This window comes from Mustela nigripes, chromosome 17 (genome assembly GCF_022355385.1).
Source record: "Mustela nigripes isolate SB6536 chromosome 17, MUSNIG.SB6536, whole genome shotgun sequence".
Lineage (NCBI taxonomy): Eukaryota > Metazoa > Chordata > Mammalia > Carnivora > Mustelidae > Mustela > Mustela nigripes.
The window spans coordinates 9,931,928-9,950,093 of NC_081573.1; the positions used below are offsets into that span (position 1 = coordinate 9,931,928).

Below are 18,166 nucleotides of genomic sequence, written 5' to 3' on the forward strand. Positions count from 1 at the left end.
AAGCAGGATGAAGTGGGTGGTGGTGAGTCCTGGACTTTCTTTCCTTTTTTTCTTCTTTTTTCCTTTTTTTTTTTTTGTTTTTTTTTTTTTTTTTTGTTTTTTTTTTTTCTTTTTCTTGTTTTTTTGTGGGGTTTTTTGGTGGTTTTTTTTGTTTGTTTGTTTTTTGGGTTTTTTGTGTTTTTTTTTGTTTTGTTTTGTTTTTTGTTTTTTGTTTTTTTTTTGGTCTAGAATCATAGTTTTTGAGTCATCTCCACCATGCCTTCCATGCTGCCTGTCTTCTCGGAGGGGTATTTGGTCGTAATTCCTTTCATTTTGCTCTGCTCAAATGTCCTTCCTATCTGTTCAGGAGCCCTTGGCCCCCTCTCCACCCTTGGGCTGGGGCCCAGGCCCTCTCGCCAGTCCCTTCTCTTCAGGAAATAAACATGGACAAACTCAGAGGTAGGGTAAGGGCAGGGAGTCGGTTCAGCGGAGATGCTTACATTCCGGCAAGGATGGTTCAACGGCATGCCAGGCCCCATCAGTGCCAGGGCGGGAGGGGCAGCCGTTCCACTGCTGCCCAGACAAGGCACCCCGAGACCCCCAAAACAGCCGAGTCTCTGCTGTCTCCGTGGCCCAGCCCAACAGTTTCGTTTCCCGGGTGGGAGAAAGGAGACAAGAAAGAAAGGACGCTGAGGACTTGGGGGACCCAGGGCAGCGGCCGCCTCTCCTTGGAGTGTCCAGTGGCACTGCTGGGGGCTCGGGGCTCTGGGCTCCCCGCTGCTCTGCCCAGCGGGGTCCAGGCCTCTGATTTCAATGGCTCGCGTCCTTCACAGCAACACTTTGGTTTGAGGAGAGACACAGAAAGAGGAGACTGAGAGGGGCGAGAGAAGAGTGAAGGATGAGGGAGAGAGAGAAGCAGAGAGAGAACGGACTAAAGAGAACAGAGAAAGAAATCAGAGGAGGAATCAAACCACCCGAAAGTTTGTTCGTTTTCCTTTGTCCATTCTTTTTGCTTGCTTATTCCTTGTTTCTTTTCTTTTTTTTTTTTTTTTAAAGCTTTTTCAATGGATTGGGGGGCAGGGAGCTTGGGGCTCTTGACCCCTGTCCCTGAGCCCCCCTCCCAGCCCTGCCCGCCCGCTTCCATCTGCCCTGGCTGAGGGACAGGCCCAGCCCCAGCCTCCCCCTCCGGCTTTCCCGAAGACGACGGTCCATGAGGTATTTGTGAAGAGAAAGAAGCGTCTGTCCTTCCATCCGCCTTGGGGACCAAGGGCCTGGACCACTGGTGCAGGGGCTTGGCTCCACCTCGCGGCTCCTTCTTATTCTTGAAAAGTCCTCGTCTTCTTTCCCTTAAATATATATATATCTATAAATTCTTTTTTTTTCTAGTTTTAATTTATTGTTTGTTTGTTTTTTTTGTTTTTTTGTGTGTGTGTTTTGTTTTTGGTTCAAAACTTTGTTGGCCTCCACATAGCAGGAGGGCAAAGTGGCTCCCAGCGGCGTCTCTCCTCTGTCCGTTGAGACGGGTCCGGGGCTGGGTAAACATGGGGTCCAGCCAAGACTTGAGGGAGGTCTCGTGGGAGTGGTGGCCACCACAGCGCCCTCTTGGATGGGGACCACAGGTCATGGCACTGTCCCCGCCACATGGACCCTGATGGGGATGCCACCTTGAGGAACCCCACCACTGGGGTGCGTGCGTGTATACATGTGTGGGGGGGGAGGAAGAGGCATCTGCCAGTATCAGAGGGGCACAGGGTGGGAAGAGTGAGGTGAGTTCTCTTTTTGGTTTCTGGTCAATGTCAAAGAACGTGAAGGATCCCACGGATAGGCACTGGAATATGAATTTTTTTTTTTTTTTTCAGGGAAACTGACAGACAAGGATGGGAAAAGAGACAACTCAAATGCCCTCACCTCATCCCTCTTGCCCGAAACGTCCACCTTCCCTTGGGCCGGGGCGGTGGGTGGATTCCAGAGCAGAGGACAGTGATGGGGTTGAGGGGGCACATGTGAGAGCTAGAACTTCACAAAACAGCCTAGCCCACCCTTCAAAGGGAAAAGGGGGAGGTATGAGGGGTGAAAAATCATCCCAGGCCTGCCCCTGCGCTCTCCCCTGGCTGGGGGAGGGAGGAGGTTAAAGCGAGACCCCCTGCCCAGGTGGGGAGAGCTGGGGACCAAGGGAGAGGGGGACACATGGTAGGGACACATTCTGTTGAGCGCAACGCTAAAAATTCTGTACATCCTTTGGATGAAGCTACTGAATATTTGGTGTAAGGTTGTTTAGGCCCCTTCTCTTTCACCTTCTGGAAAAGAACATTTGGCAGGTGGTTCTGAGCCCAACCCGTCAGCCCCAGGCTGTGCCCTGTCTTCACTGGCCCAGGGCTGGGGGCTGGGGCTGGAGGCTGGCACATTCTCTTTTGCCTTCTCTGGCCCCCACCAAGGGAGGCAAGATTGGGGGTTGGCCCCCCAGCCAGGGGCTCGGCGAGAGGTCCACCCTGCCGAGGCTTCTCTGCCCCTGGCTGGGGTTCTTATTTGGTGTCGTAGCGGTGAGGGTGAGCACACTGAGGTCTGGCTCGCAACTGGTTTTTGGTTTGGTTTTGTGGGGCATTTTTTTTTGTTTTTAGTTTTGGTTTGTTTTTCACCTCTGGTTCCTTTGGGGCAGCTGGTTTCTGTTGAGATTATTTTTGGTTTCTTTTTGTTGGTTGGTTTCTTTCATTTTCTTTCTTTCCTTCTTTCTTCCTTTTGTTTTGTTTTGTTTTTTTGGTTAGTTGGGTTTTTTTTGTTTTTTGTTTTTTGTTTTCTTTTGGTCTTTCCTCCCTTGTCACTCCAGCTCCAAGGACCCTCTGCGCCACCACCGCTGACCTCCTTGCCCTCTTCCCAGGCGGGGGGAATGAGGTGGGGATCAGAGGAGTAGGAGGGGAGGCAAGGTGGATCCTCACTCGGGCTTGGACCCTGCCTCGGGCCCCCCAGGGCCTCCAGGGGTCTGTGCTGCCGCCTCACTGCAAGTGGAGGACGAGGATGAGGATGAGGAGGAGGATGAGGAGAGGCCCGGAGACTTGCTGGAGATGGAGGCCGCCACGGCCGCAGCGGCTGCCGAGACCAGGCCCACGCCAGGCGAGGCGCTGAGCAGGGGCAGCCCAGCGTGGTTCAAGAAGAGCGGCGAGGTCACCAGGCCGGGGCTCCCCGGGGCCGCGCCAGCCGCCCCCAGCACCAGGTTCCCGCTGCCGTCAAGGCTGGTAAGGGGCAGGGTTCCACCAGAGGCCAGGGCTGGTGGGGAGAGAGAGAGGCTGGGCTGGGGCGCCTTCCAACATCCTTCCCATGGTGCCCCCTGTCTTCCCATCTGCCCCACTGACCCCCATCAGCACCCCTCACACCTTCCCCAAAGGTGAGATGGGTATGAAGAGGCGAGCGATGCAGTGAGCAGGGACAGGATGGCATGGCTGGAGCAGCAATGGGGGGAGGCTCGAGGCCCCAAGGGGCCAGGCTGGTGGTGATGGGAGTGACATGAGGCAGAACGCACCTTGGATAGTGGCCAAAGGGTTGTTGCTCATGAGGGCTGGACTCAGCCCGGAGCTCAACCCCACCATTGTGCTTCTGCAAGAGGCAAAGCAGAGGCGTTAGCAGGGGCAGGGACCCGCCGGCGGCAGAACTGGGGCGCAGCTCCCACCCCGGGAAGCAGCAGCCAGCCAGCTTCTCTCCCCACAGCCTCCCAAACCGCAGCTGTCCACTTACCCCGTGCTGGGGTTCAGGCCCGACAAGCCGATAGCCGAGTGGCTGCCTTGAGGGCTGGGATTTGTGCTGTTGGTGGTGGCCGGGGGTGGGGGAGTGACAGAGGGGATGGAATTGAGGGGGGGCGCGGCCCCGCCCCCGCCCCCACCCCCTCCGGCTGTCCGGCTGGGGTGAAGCGTCCCCACAGCTGAGGATAAGGTAGTAACTGCCAGAGAGAGACAGAGAGACGGAGGCTTCAGCTTCCACTCGTCCTCCACCGGGGAGCTCGGGGTCCACCCCCGCTCGCCTTCCCGCCCGGCGCGCGCCCTGCAGCCTCTCCCCCGGAGGAACAGATTTAGGCCTCCCGCCCGCTCTTCCCACAGCCGCGGTGACAGCGATCGCAATAATCGCAGTGTGAGCCGCCACCCACCGAGCCGAGCCCGGTGCCCGGGAGCGCTCAGCCAGCGCGAACCCTTCCCAGAGCCTCGGCGTCGGGAACCCAGAGGACTACGCCCTGGGGCTCCCTCTAGGGGCCAGGCCCGCAGTTGCAGCTGTGCGCCCCACGGTGGACCGGGCTCGGAGCCGGCTGGGGCCACATCGCCAGACAGCCAAGGGCAGCAATTTCCAAGCTTTCCGTCCCATCTGTATCCTTGGGAGAATGCCTTCACCTCTCTGGCCTTCAGTTCCCTAACTTGGAAAATGGGGTTAATAACAGGACCGACTTCATAAAATGGGTGTGAGGATGATTTTTTTTTTCTTTGTTTAGCTTATTTATTTAAGTAATCTCCACGCTCAGTGTAGTGCTCGAACTCACAACGCTAAGATCCGGAGCCGCATACTCCACGGACTGAGCCAGCCAGGCTCCAGTTTTATTATTCTTATATATATATTCTTATAAATCCTTACATATATTATTCTCATATACACAAGCCCTGTCCCAGGAAGGGAGCAAGGAGGGCTTTGGGTACAAAAGAGTATATATGTGTGTGTATGTGGGTCTGTACGCAGACACACACTCTTATATGTACATATTCATGTATAAAGCTTCTGTATGTAGTATACATTCACAATAGTTTTATAAAACCCGAGGCTCAGAGAGGTAAAGTCACTTCTGGAGCTCACAGTTTATAAAAGGCAGGAACAGACCTGAGGACATCAACTTTTAGCAATGCCCGTGCTTTTCTCATAGGAAATCACAGAGCAGAGGAGAGCCGAGCTGCTCTGGCAGGGAGGGGTGAGGCTGCCCTCTCCCGTCCGTGCCCCATGCCTTCCTCATCCCCAGGCTCAACCTTGAGGCCCAGAGACACCCAGAGCCACTAGAGAACCCCAGGCCTGCACTGGGTCCTCCCAATGCCCCCTCACCGGGGGGCTCTTGCCTGCCCTGACCTGTTGTGCTCAGACTGCTGGAAGCTTGGGACAATGGCAAGGTCCCGGCGCCCCCCTGGGGTGTGACCTGGGGAGAGACGAAAGAAGGCATGGTGAGGCCACTGTTTCCCAGCAGCCCCCATGATGCTCCCTGTGGGGAAAACCCCCATTCATCTGACCTCAGGCTGAGGGGAGAAGGGGCTCTGGGCACAATGCTATGCTTATATTATGCTAGGTTCTTTCCATCTTATCTAACTTAACATTTACCCAATATGATCCTGAGCCACAGGTGGGAAGAAAGCATTCCCAGTTAAGAGTGTTCCCCCACTGACACCATCAGTGTTTCCTCTGACACCATCCAGCTGCAAGTCTAAAGCGTGTGTGTGTGTGGGGGGGGGCGACTGTTATGATCATAAGGGGTGTCTCTGCATCAAAGTGTTGGGGTGTCCTACTGCTTGATTTTCTGGGACCACCCACCAGCCTCCTTGGCCTCCCTGCCTCCAGTCTTGTCCTTCTATCATCTCCAATAGCCTCATTCTTAATGTGACCCTGTCCCTTCCCAGCTCAAAAGTCCACATTAGCTCCTCACTGCCCGTGTTCACATTCAAGCTCCTCAGCATGTTACTTGAGAGTCTGGCCCCTGCCCAGCCCCTACCCTCACACTCATTCATATACATTCCTGCTCCAACCACATTAAATTGCGCTGGAGTTCCTCCAGTTGTGGTCAGCACACTCTGGCTTCTAGGCCTCTGTGCACAGCAGTCTTCAAATGGCTGGCAACCTCCCCCTCATCCTTTAGAACTCAGCTCAGGTGGTCTCTTCTTCCTCCATACCTGGGGGGCAGGGGGCTCCTCTCTGTCACGTCACAGCCCCTTTCCACATAAGATGCAATAAAAAGGTGTCCCAGTGTGTCTGATCCTGAGTGGGTCTGTGTGCAGCGGTGAGCCTGAATGTACACCCAGGGACAAAATGCTGTCCCTGCCTGTGGCTGTGTGTGTGGCTGTGTCCCTGCCTGTGTCTGTGTGTGTGGAGGGAGGGGTACCTCCATCCCTTACCTGGGATCCCTCCCCGTGTGGCCATGCCCTGTGAGAACTGGGCCCTGTTTTTTGGCTCTGATGGTGTGTGTCTATGGGTGCTTGTATGCCCCACATAAGACCACAGTTTCCTGGAAACTGTACCTGGGTGACTGTGCTCTACCCATGTGACAGCCTGTCCCTAAAAGTCAGTCTCCCTGCCCCTGTGCCAGGCACTGAGAACAAGCAGGTAGACTGTGCTTCACAGATGCGCCTGCCCAGGGGCGGGGTGTTGCCAGAGCTCTATGCCCCCCACCCCCCGGGGGCTCCTTGTACCAGATGGGGGCTGTAGCTGGCCGGTTTCCCCGGGCTGGGCAACATGGGGGCTGCACTGCAGGGGTTGATGCGTTTTTCCTTCTGGCGCCGGTTGCAGAACCAGACGCGGATCACTTCCTTCTCCATGTGCAGCTGCTCTGCGATCAGCAGGATCTCCTCTGAGGTAGGCTTCTGGTTCTGCGGGCAGAGGGCTGGTGAACCCCAGGTCCACCCCGACCCCCCACCCCAACCCTCAGGGCCGCACAGAAGGCCTCACCGCTAGAAAACTCTTCTCTAAGGCGAAGCGGACGTTTGTCTCGATGCTGGTCCTCTTCTTGCGTCTCCGGCCGGGTAGCCCGTCAAAGCCCAGGCTGGGGCTGCTCAGCTGGTTGGGGCTGGGCAGGCTTGAGTCCACAGACATAGTCTCTGTGCCCGGGCGGAAACGGGGGCATGAGAGGGCGCCTCCTGGGCCCAGCACCCGCCGTGTGCCCTGGGAGCCCCAACCCAGTCCCACCTGCGTCGTTGAGCCACTTTTCCAGAAGGGGCTTGAGTTTGCACATGTTCTTGAAGCTCAGGTTGAGGGCCTCGAAACGGGAGATGGTGGTCTGGCTAAAGTCGTTGCCGTAGAGCTTGCCCATGGCCAGGCCCACATCACCCTGGCCGAGTGAGATGGGAAATGGGCAGTGGTCAGGGCCTGGCCTGCGGGTTAGGGCTCACCGCGGCACAAGCTGGCCACACCCCTGCCCCGCCCACCAGCCTGCTGCGGCATCGCCCCGCCCTACTACCTGACCACACCTACTGCCCAAGTGTCAGGGAGAGCGAGCCCGCCTCCCGCCCACCACCTGGCCAGGCCGCTTCAGCCTCACGCCCACCGCACCTCCCCCCACAAACCCCCCCCCCCCCGCCCCGCTGCCGGGTGGCCCCAGACCTGTGTGAAGCCCAGTTTGATGCGGCGTTGCTTGAAGGTGCGGGCGAACTGCTCCAGCTCCTCCAGGTCACTGGGCTCCTCGGGGTGGGATGGTGGCTCCAAGCATTTGGGGGGCTGCGGGTGTGAGAGGTGCGGGTCGGGCAGCGTGGGGCGGGTCACGGCCTGGTAGGGTGGGCAGGGGTGGGTGGGGTGCAGGACCGAGGACCAGGATGGGGCTCAGCGATGGCTGCACAGTTCCCCCTCCCTCCTTCCCTCCCTGCCCTCCCGCCTCTTCCTGCAGGCTCTCTTCCACTGGTCCCCAGGAGGCTGGTGCGCTCTCACTGTCAGTCCCCGCCGAGGAGACACTCTGCGGCTCTGTAGGGACCTCTCGCTGCCCCAACGCTCTCTCAGCACATTCCCTCCCAGCATGCAAACTCCCAAAAGGAGTAGCCAGCTCCTTTCAACCAACTGCTTCTTCCCTGGAGCTGGGGCCCATGGTTTTATCCTTCTCTCAGGCAGGGAATCAACAACTGGCTCTGTTACCGGATTTCTGAATCTCCCTGGGCCTCTGTACAATGGAAACAATCATGGCTGCTCTGCGACCCCGTGGGGTTGAGGGATGGGGGAACCCCCTTTAAGATGGCAAATAAAGTGAAAATGTTTTAAAAAGTAGATGGGGAGGGTGACTGGGGGATTTACAAAGAAGCAACAACTCTCTCTGGATTGCTTCATTTCCCTAAAAATATCTGAAACAGGCGTTAAGTGCAACCACGTTGGTCACACAAGTCCTCCATCCATTATCCAAACGCTGGAGCCAGATATGTTTTGTAACCCAGAAATTTTACAGATTTTAGAAAGCCTACACAGGCACATATAAATAATGTGGCCCCCCTCCCCATCAGGGTCAAGGCATTGCCCCATCACTGAACACATTAACAGCTCTTAGCAAAGCACAAATATCACACAGGAGGGAGAAAAGGAAATCAGACTCCCTGCCATAGGTCAAGGTGGGTTTTGCAGCCAGATGACTTCTGGTCTCACATTACAAAAACAACTTGGTTTTCCAAGCATTTTGGGTTTCAGAATTCAGCCCAGCCCTGTATTAGTCTCTAAACTTTTGGGGTTTTCTGAAATAGTTCATATTTTTTGAAAGGGCTGTTTAAAAAAAAAAAGTGGTTGGGGCGCCTGGGTGGCTCAGTGGGTTAAGCCACTGCCTTCGGCTCAGGTCATGATCTCGGGGTCCTGGGATCGAGTCCCACATTGGGCTCTCTGCTTAGCGGGGAGCCTGCTTTCTCCCCTCTCTCTCTCTGCCTGCCTCTCTGCCTACTTGTGATCTCTCTCTGTCAAATGAATAAATAAAATCTTAAAAAAAAAAAAATGGCTAGGAGGTAACACTAAAATCCATAAAGAATCATGAAAGATTATTAAAGCCTAGAACCCAGTCAGCACACTGAAAGAAAGGCCATGCCACAATCTATAGTTTTTGTTGTTGTTGTTGTTTTGTGCTTATGCACGTGTGCATTTTGGGACAGTGGGGGTCAGATCAAAATGTTTCATCAGATTCTCAAAGAAGTCCATGTGTCTGAAAGGGTTAAGAGCTGCTGGCATGGCTGATTCCCCTCCTTCTACAGAGGAAGAAGCTGACCCAGACACGGAGCACGGCCTGTCTAAGGTCCCACAGCAAATCAGTGGCAGAGCAAGGCTGGTCCCCAGGTCTTCTGACTCCTGACCTGGCTTCTGTGGTCATGAGAAGGGTCAAAGGGAGAGGAGACCCTCACCCTCCCACCCCCATTCACCCAGCCTGGCACACATTCTCACCTGTGTGGGCAGCCCGGCCCGGGGCTGGGAGGTCAGAAGAGCTCCCTGGGTTTGCTGAGGTAGCTGGAAGAGATTTGGCGTCGGTAGCAGGCCTGGGGAGACAAGGGGATTGCACGGGGTGAGGGGGGGGGGAGAGTTCTGTGGAAGCATCCTGGGGAGGGGAGGCCTTTGGGGTGGGACCTTACCTGGCTGACTCTGCTGGGCCTGTGGCAGCAGGAACTGAGCAGGTGGCTGGAGGTGGTGGCCGGGGACAAGCACCAGCTGCTGAAGCTGGAGGAGCTGCTGTATGTCCTGGCAGGAATGGGGACAGATAGAAAGACAGCCTGAGTCCTGGCCCAGCTCCCTCTGCATTGCTTGAGCCTTGAGGGACTCCACAGGGTGGGCAGGGAGGGACAGAGCACTGGCTCTGAATGGTGTCCCATATGTCCCGGAGCGAAGCACCCCCAGGAGGTTTCTCCCAACCCTGGCTACCAGAGCATCCTATCTGGGCCATCCCAGGAGGGCTCACTCTTGATTTACCTGCTCTTTCTTAAAGAAATATTTGCCTTGTCTTACATTCCCGCAGAACAAATAGGATCGTTTAAAAATGTCAATCAGACCAAGTCTTCCTTTCTCTTAAAACACTCGAGGCAAATGATACCAAATCTGGAATTAGCTTTAAAATACTCCAGCACAGTAAATTGGTTCAACCACTTTGGAAAACTCTTTGGCATTGTTATGGTTTAAACTGTGTCCAGCCCTCAAAAAATATGTAGGAATCCTCACCGCCCCCACCCGAACCCCAGAGGGTGACCTTATTTGGAGACGGGGTCCCAATCCAATATGATGGGTGCCCATTTAGTAAGGGGGAATTTGGACACAGAGGCAGAAATGTACAGAGGGGAGGCGCTGTGAAGAGAAAGCAGAGAGAAGATACCCAACCCTGCCAACACCCTGGCTTTGGACGGAGAGCCTCCAGAACTGTGAAAGAAGACATTTCTGTTGTTTGAGACAGCCACTGGTGGCTGCTTATTACAGCAGCCCTAGAAAACAAGTAGAAGCACTACTTACTAAAGCTGAATGTATGCCTGCTTCACCACCCAGCAGTTCCACGCCTGGGGGTAAGCCACTGTCAGTGCGTTTTTGTGTTCACCAAGAGACACGTACCCGAATGTTCACGGCAGAACCATTTGTAATAGCCCAAACCCAAAGATAGCCCAGGTACCCATCAAGCATAGAAATGGGTGAGTAAACTGATTCAGTGGGCTACTACAGCAATGAGAAGGGGCAGTCTACAACCTATAATGACGCACAGCAAAATAAACTTCCCAGACATGATACATAGAAGGAGCTAGACATGGTAGAGAGTGTCCTCTCTGGTTCCATTCGCATGTGGGGAGGGAGAGGCAAGAAGGCATCACAGGGCACCTGGGGAGCTGGCCATATTCACTTCTGGATCTGGCTGCCAGTTACAGGGGTACGCTCAATTTGCAAGGGTCGTTGGTCTGTATATTTATGATTGGTGCACTTTTCAGTATTTGTTACAACTTCAATGAAAAGATCTTTTAAAAAAATATTTATTTATTTGACAGAGAGAGACAGCAAGGGAAGGAACACAAACAGGGGGAGTTGGAGAGGGAGAAGTGGGTTCCCTGCTCAGCAGGGATGTGGGGCTCAATCCCAGAACCCTGGGACCTTAGCCAAAGGCAGATGCTTAATGAATGAGCCACCCAGGTGCCCTGAAAGATTTTTTTTTTTTTTAAGAAAATGAGGCAGGGACAGAGGGAGAGAAAAAAAGAACAATCTAGCCTCTCTACCAAAAAATGAGGGATATAAAGGAAACAGGATTGGCAAAAGGTTGGAATCTGTTGAACTGGGTGAAGGCACGTATGGTTCCTTATATCATACTCTCCACTTTTAGCTTTGAACATTTCCAAAAGAAAAAGTAAAACATACACACACACACACACACACACACACACACTCCAGTGGCTTCTTGTGGTCACAATAATACAATCAAAACTCCTCACCTGGTCTCTAATGTCCTTTATACCAAAGCCCGTGCTAGTCTTCCTGACCTCAACTCCTACCTCAGGGCCTTTGCACATGCTGTTCCCTCAGCCAAACCAGTTCTAGTTCTTATACTCCTGCTTAATCCCTTCTTATCACTCAGGTCTTCACATAAAATCACCTCTTTAGGGGCCCCTGGGTGGCTCAGTCAGTTAAGTGTCTCTCTTTTTTTTTTTAATTTTTAAAATTTTTATTTATTTGACAGAGAGACACAGCGAGAGAGGGAACAAAAGTACTGGGAGTGGGAGAAGCAGGCTTCCCACTGAGCAGGGAACCAGATGTGGGGCTTGATCCCAGTACCTGAGCCAAAGGCAGACACCCAACAACTGAGACATATAGGCACCCCAAGTGTCCAACTCTTGATTTCAGTTCAAGTCATGATCTCAGAGTCATGAAATTGAGACCTGCGTCAGGCTAGGCATGGAACCTGCTTAAGATTCTCTCCCTCTCCTGTGCCTTCCACTTGTGCTCTCACTCTCTCTCTCTCTAAAATAAATGAATAGGAGTGCATGGGTGGCTCAGCCAGTTAAGCATCTGCTTTCAGCTCAGGTCACAATCTCAAGGTCCTGAGATCGAGCTCCACATCGGCTTCCCTGCTCCGTGGGGAGTCTGCTTCTCTCTCTCCCTCTTTCTCTCTGTGTTCTCTCTCTCTCTCTTTCTCTCAAATAAATAAGTAAAACATTTTTTAAAAATAGAGAATAAATAAATAATAAATAAATCCTTTAAAAAAGATTCTCTCTCTCTCTCTCTATCCCCACTCCTCAGGGACTCACGCTCTCTCTCGGGAAAAAAAAAATCACCTCTTCAGAGATGCTCTCCTTGACCATCTAATCTAAAGCAGCCACTACCACCCCTCCTTTTGTTTTTTAAAATATTATTTTTAAAATTTATTTGACAGAGAGGGAGAGGGACAGCAAGAGAGGGAACGAAAGCAGGGGGAGTGGGAAAGGGAGAAGCAGGCTTCTCGCCGGGCAGGGAGCCCGATGTGGGGCTCGATCCCAGGACCTTGGGATCATGACCTGAGCTGAAGGCAGATGCTCAACAACTGAGCCACCCAGTCACCCCTACCCCTCCCTTTGTTATTTTCCCTTCACCTTCTCTTTAAGACTTATTGCTATCTCAAGGTGTCTCTCATTCTGTTTAGCCTTTCACAGTGCATCTCCCTCACTGGTATGTCAGCTCCACAAGTATGCAGTCTTGATGGTTCTGGTCATTATTATAATCCCAGCATCTAGAATAGGATCTGGTACCCAGTAAGTGCTCCACATATATTTGTTGAATGGACCCACATGGATACTTGATGATTTTTACCCAGCAACTTTTATGTATACAGTTGAAAGTTATGTTACTTAGAGTAACATTCTTTTTCCTTCTGGGAAGTTGAGGGGGATGACACATGCCCCTCAATTCTTCCCAATGCTATCATTATCCCAAAGACCAATTTGATGTCCTAGGACGTGAACAAGCTGAGGGGAAACAAGCAAGTTGAAACAAAGTGTTCATTTCTTTAACATATAAAGAGTCATTACAGATCAATAAGAGAAAAACGAACAATCCAGTAGTAATCTGGCCAACACAGGTCTGGTGACTGCCCAGCAAAGGAAATACAAACAGCTCTGAATGAAAAAACATTCAGACTCATTCACAGTAAGATAAACACAGCCACAACTGCACAGAGATACTATTTTTACCTATCTGATGGGCAGATAACAGCAGTACAGAACACGCTGTGTTGGGGCATATCGGGAAACATACACTCTTGCACATCACTGGGGAGAAGATAATTTGGCAACATCTGTCAGAAGCAGGGCAGAAGACAAGAACACACATTTCTCCAAAGAAGATGTATAAATGGACAACAGACACATGAAATGCTGCTCAGTATCACTTGGCATCAGGGAAACACAAAACAAAACCACAATGAGATACCACCTCACACCAGTGAGAATGACTAAAATTAACAAGTCAGGAAACAACAAATGTTGGCGAGGATGCGGAGGAAGGGGAACCCTCCTACACTGTTGGTGGGGATGCAAGCTGGTGCAGCCACTCCAGAAAACAGCATGGAGGTTCCTCAAAAAATCTGAAAATAGGGGCACCTAGGTGTCTCAGTGGGTTAGAGCCTCTGCCTATGGCTCAGGTCATGGTCTCAGGGTCCTGGGATTGAGCCCCACATTGGGCTCTCTGCTCGGCAGGGAACCTATTTCCCCTGCTCTTGCTGCCCGCCTCTCTGCCTACTTGTGATCTCTGTCAAATAAATAGAATCTTTAAAAAAAATTTGAAAATAGAGCTACCCTACAACCCAGCAATTGCACTACTGGGTATTTACCCCAAAGATACAAATGTAGTGATCTGAAGGGGCACAGCACTCCAATATTTATAGCAGCAATGCCCAAGACAGCCAAACTATGGAATGAGCCCACATGTCCACCGAGAGATGAATAGATAAAGAAGATGTGGTGTATAGATATAGATATAGATATAGATATAGATATAGATATAGATATAGATAGATATAGTGCAGTCATCAAAGCTGAAATATTGGGGCACCTGGGTGGCTCAGTGGGTTAAGCCCCTGCCTTTGGCTCAGGTCCTGGGATGGAGCTGCATATCAGGTTCTCTGCTCAGCAGGGGGCCTGCTTCCCCCCCACCCTGCCTGCCTCTCTGCCTACTTGTGATCTCTCTCTGTCACATAAGTAAATAAAATCTCTTAAAAAAAATGAAATCTTGCCATTTGCAATGACGTGGATGGAACCAGAGAGTATTATGCTAGGGCTATGTCGATCAGAGAAAGACGATTATCATATGGTCTCATATGTGGAATTTAAGAAACAAAACAGAGGATCATAGGGGAAAAGAGGAAAAAATAAAACAAGATGAAATCAGAGAGGGAGACAAAGCATAACAGACTCTTCATCATAGGAAACTGAGAGTTGCTAGAGGGGAGGAGGGAGGAGGATGGGGTAATAACTGGTAGACATTAAGGAGGGCACATGATGTAATGAGAACTGGGTACCACATAAGACTGATGAATCACTGACCTCTACCTCTGAAACCAGTAATACATTATATGTTAATTGACTGAATTTAAATAAAATAAAAAAATTTTTTTTTAAGATTTTATTTATCCATCCGACATACAGAGTTGACAAGTAGGCAGAGAGGCAGGCAGAGAGAAGGAAGCAGGCTCCCTGCCGAGCAGAGAGTCCGACATGGGGCTTGATCCCAGGACCCTGGGACCGTGACCCAAGCCAAAGTCAGAGGCTTAACCCCCTGAGCCACCCAGGCACCCCATAAAATAAAATTTTTAAAACAAAAAATGAATGACAAAGGCCTATACCCTTTGACTCAGCCATTTCGTTTCTAGGAATTTGTCTTAGAGATACGTTCACACTTGTGCAAAACGCCCTCCCTAGAAGGGCATTCCTAGCAGCGCGCAGTGTTCCGCAAGAGGGGAAGTAAGCTGACCACACAGCAGGGGAGCAGGTAAATGAGGGAGAGTGGATCTTTCTGGTGGAATACTATACATTCGTCAAAAAGAGCAAGGACACTCTTCGTGTCCTGATATGGAACAATCGCCAAGATGTCCTGGTGAGTGAAGAGCTCAAGAGACACAACAGTGGGTATGAGGTGCTTCTGTTTGTGGCGCTTGTTTTTGTTTTTGCTTTTTTAAGTATATCTATGTATTTCCTGGGTATGCATAGACTATACCTGGAAGACTATTCCAGAAACTAGCAGTGCTGTAAGTCTTCCCATATCTCTTGAGTTTTGAACATTTACCTAACCCGAATAAAGAAATAAAGATGTACCACCCCACCCTACCCAACCGAACACTCGCTTCTGCCCGACATCCCTGTTTCCCAATTGCTTATTTTCTGTCCACGGTAAAGGCTTCTGCTTCCTCTCTGTGCCTCAGAAAGTGGACGGAGTCCCCAGCTGCTCCTGACTTCTCACTTCTTCCTTCTAGCTGCTCATCTAAAACAAAGCTTAAGGGGTTTGAAGTCCCAACACTCCATTCTGCCTTGTCTTCTGAGTCTCTCCTCCTGGTCACTCACGGGGTGGCATCCCTTCCATGTGAGGCCTAGTCTGATATGAGTGAAGCCTGGAATTGAGGACCCCCACCCCATTACAAGAGACCCTTCCAGGTCCCCAAACCTAATTTTGGTCTCATAATTTTGTCTTCCTTTTCTCTAAAAGGATCTGTACATTGTATAAAGATGAGGCCCCACAAAACTGAACCCACCCTCCTCTACAATGCATTTCTCACAATGCAACGCATTTGTTTATATACAGTTTTCCTCTGCTCTACTGTAACTCTAGAAGGCAGAGGCCAGGTTTTACTCTTCTTATATCCCTACCTCTCAACACAGTCTGGTCAGCCCCCATTAAATGCCCCCTGAGCTGAATCAAAGAATAAAGCCAGAAATAAAGACTTATCACCAGTGTTTTCCTGACTAGTTTGCTGATTAAAATATCTGTTAACTACTGTCTCTACCCTAGTGTGACTCTCAGTGAAAACTCACCTTTCTCCCCAGAAGCCTAAAAGAGGAGTGTCCACAGATTTCTTTCTGAATCAGCAGGGAGAGGAAAAGGATGGGGAAAATGCATCCCAGTTTGCAGGGGGCCTCATAGGGAGAAGTCCAAATGAAAAACCCAACCCCACTCCATGCACGGCCACTCAGACCAGAAACTTAGAGGTCAGTCCTGATACCCTCCATCCCTTCCTCTCCCCCATCCAACACATCTGCAAGTCCTAACAAAAAAAGTTTTAAATTTTTTTCTGGGCTCAGAATTACTCCATGTCTGACAAGACTTACTGCCCCCTTCTCAGAGTTTAAAAAAAATGTATAGGGATGCCTGGGTGGCTCAGTAGGTTAAAGCCTCTGCCTTTGGCTCGGTCTCCCTTCTCTCTCTCTGCCTCGTTGTGATCTCTGTCTGTCAAATAAATAAATAAAATCTTTTAAAAAATATATAGTTAAAAATGTATAAAGTAAAATGTGCAGGATTTCATATGAAATCAACTATATATGAAAAAAAGCATCCAACATCTTGAATTATGAGTAATAATCTATGGGTTTCTTTATTAGCCTGTTATATAATAAGATCAAATAATACATCTGAAGACTACTGTAATTTCAAAGCAATGATGAGTAAAAATACTTTGAGGTCTGTGTGTATCATATAGAATTATCTGTGATTCCATTGGTAACAGAGTCCCACTAATGCTAATGTTCCCTATATTCATAATAGAAGGAAATGCAACATTTTCAGTTAGAGGATAGTAAAAGTTGAGACATAATTTTTTCCCATCCAAGTTCATGGACCCCCCTGAATTCTATCCACAGACCCCTCCAGAGGGTTCCTGTTTTGAAATGTTAATCTAACCATAAAGCCTCCACTGGTTTTCATCACACTTGTAAGACAATTCAGCTCCTTGCCATGGCCCTGGCTGACCTGGCCTTCCTCATCAACAAGGACTCTCATTCCCTGACTCAGAGCCAGTCACACTGGTCTCCTTCCTATTACTGAACCCAGAAAGGTCCCCACCTCAGGGCCTTTGCAAATGCTGTTGCCCTCCCTCTTCTTGATCTGTACACAACTGGACCCATCCCATCATGCAAGTCTCTCTAAAATGCACCCCTCCCCCCAAAGAGGCCTCCCTTGGCTACCCACTCTGATCAGGAGTCTTCCTTTCCTCAATCTCTCTCTATTACATTATACTCTTTTACTTTCTTCATGGCAGTTTTCTGCTATGGGGAGATGCCAGCTCTGGGAGGGCACAGATTTGTCTGCCTTATTCCAGCGAAAGGTGCTGGGGCATGCTGGATGTTCACTAAATGACTAAAGAAATTACAGCATGAGAAAAAGAAGATTCTGGGTGCTGTGCTGGCTCAGGACTGGGGTTAACCAGTAGGAGGCCCCATTTCTCCATAATCTACAGGCCATGAGCAATTTGAAGCCACTTGGGGGCGTGTTAAGACCAAGTCAAGATGGTGGGGAAGTTAGAGGAAGTGGAGACACTGGGGAAGGTCCCCTGGCCAGGATATTTAGTGGATCATCTGCTCTGTTCCTGACCTGTGAGAAATATGAGCACAGAGGGCTTAGCACACCCCACTTAAGACCATAAGCTCTCAAGGGAAGGTGAGAAGAGAAGAGACCGGTTCTCAGGTTCTCATTCATGGCTGTATTCTGATCACCCCCACCCCAGAGTGGGCACCCAGCAGGCATCAATGAATTTCCAATGAATGAGTAAAACCTAGGACTGACTGGTGGTGTTTCAGGCTGTCCTTTGCCACAACTGGGATCTTGGCCACAGCTGGGCAGAAAGACTGACGCTCAATTTACATGACACACGGGTGAATCGGAGTATAAATGTCCATTTTCCCATCTGGGCTTGGCTCCACCTGGGGGTGGGGGGTGGGGTGGAAAAAAGGCCTTTAAAAGGAACTAAAGGAGGCCTGGCCCCTGCTGCGGCCGCTCGGGGGCCAGGTGCAGCGCCTCACTCCAGCGCACAGAGCAGACACCACCCCCCCCAAACTGCAGGCCCCCACACACGCTCCGGCAGCCACACAGACTGAGCTGGTGTCTGCGTAACACTCACCGGCCAACCCTGATACGGCAATCTCTAGCCAGTTCTGGACACCCCATTCCAAGATATGGACAGTTTAGAATTAAGTCCAGAGCAAGAAGGGCAGGACCATGTAAACGACACTGTCATCAGTTGTGTTCAGAATGAGGATGGGCTTCCTGACCCTCTGAGCCATGTCAGGTCACCCTGTTGGTGGAGAAGGCTGCCCAGGAAGGCAGGGAGCACCTGTCCTGAGAGCCACCTGGGAGAAGCGGCACCCGGACTTGCCCAGAACTGTGTGGAGGGAGATAGGTGGGAGGGCAGTCGGAGGAGCGCAAGGGTCCCTGCCTGCTGGGAGCCTTGGGGGTCTGAGCCCAGTCGGAGGAGTGCAAGGGTCCCTGCCTGCTGGAGCCTTGGGAGTCTGAGCCCAGGCTCTGTTGCTTGCCTCTT

General features: G+C 51.2%; 1 protein-coding gene across 16 annotated transcripts in view; it reads right to left on the reverse strand.

Annotated features, from left to right (window-relative positions):
• Nucleotides 1-1,808: 1,808 nt before the first annotated feature.
• The window catches only part of POU2F2 (POU class 2 homeobox 2), a 75,394-nt gene continuing 59,036 nt past the window's right edge, over nt 1,809-18,166 (reverse strand). For 7 of the 16 annotated variants that reach the window (XM_059383723.1, XM_059383729.1, XM_059383726.1 and 4 more), the window contains 10 exons: nt 9,285-9,390; nt 9,100-9,191; nt 7,303-7,464; nt 6,889-7,030; nt 6,652-6,800; nt 6,396-6,572; nt 5,068-5,134; nt 3,706-3,907; nt 3,494-3,567; nt 1,809-3,240 (listed from right to left, as the gene is read on the reverse strand). In XM_059383723.1, coding sequence (XP_059239706.1) covers nt 2,909-3,240; nt 3,494-3,567; nt 3,706-3,907; nt 5,068-5,134; nt 6,396-6,572; nt 6,652-6,800; nt 6,889-7,030; nt 7,303-7,464; nt 9,100-9,191; nt 9,285-9,390 — 1,503 coding nt within the window. In that variant the 3' untranslated portion in view covers nt 1,809-2,908. The remainder of the gene's footprint in view (nt 3,241-3,493; nt 3,568-3,705; nt 3,908-5,067; nt 5,135-6,395; nt 6,573-6,651; nt 6,801-6,888; nt 7,031-7,302; nt 7,465-9,099; nt 9,192-9,284; nt 9,391-18,166) is intronic. The other 9 variants (XM_059383731.1, XM_059383728.1, XM_059383725.1 and 6 more) reach the window with 3 other exon arrangements.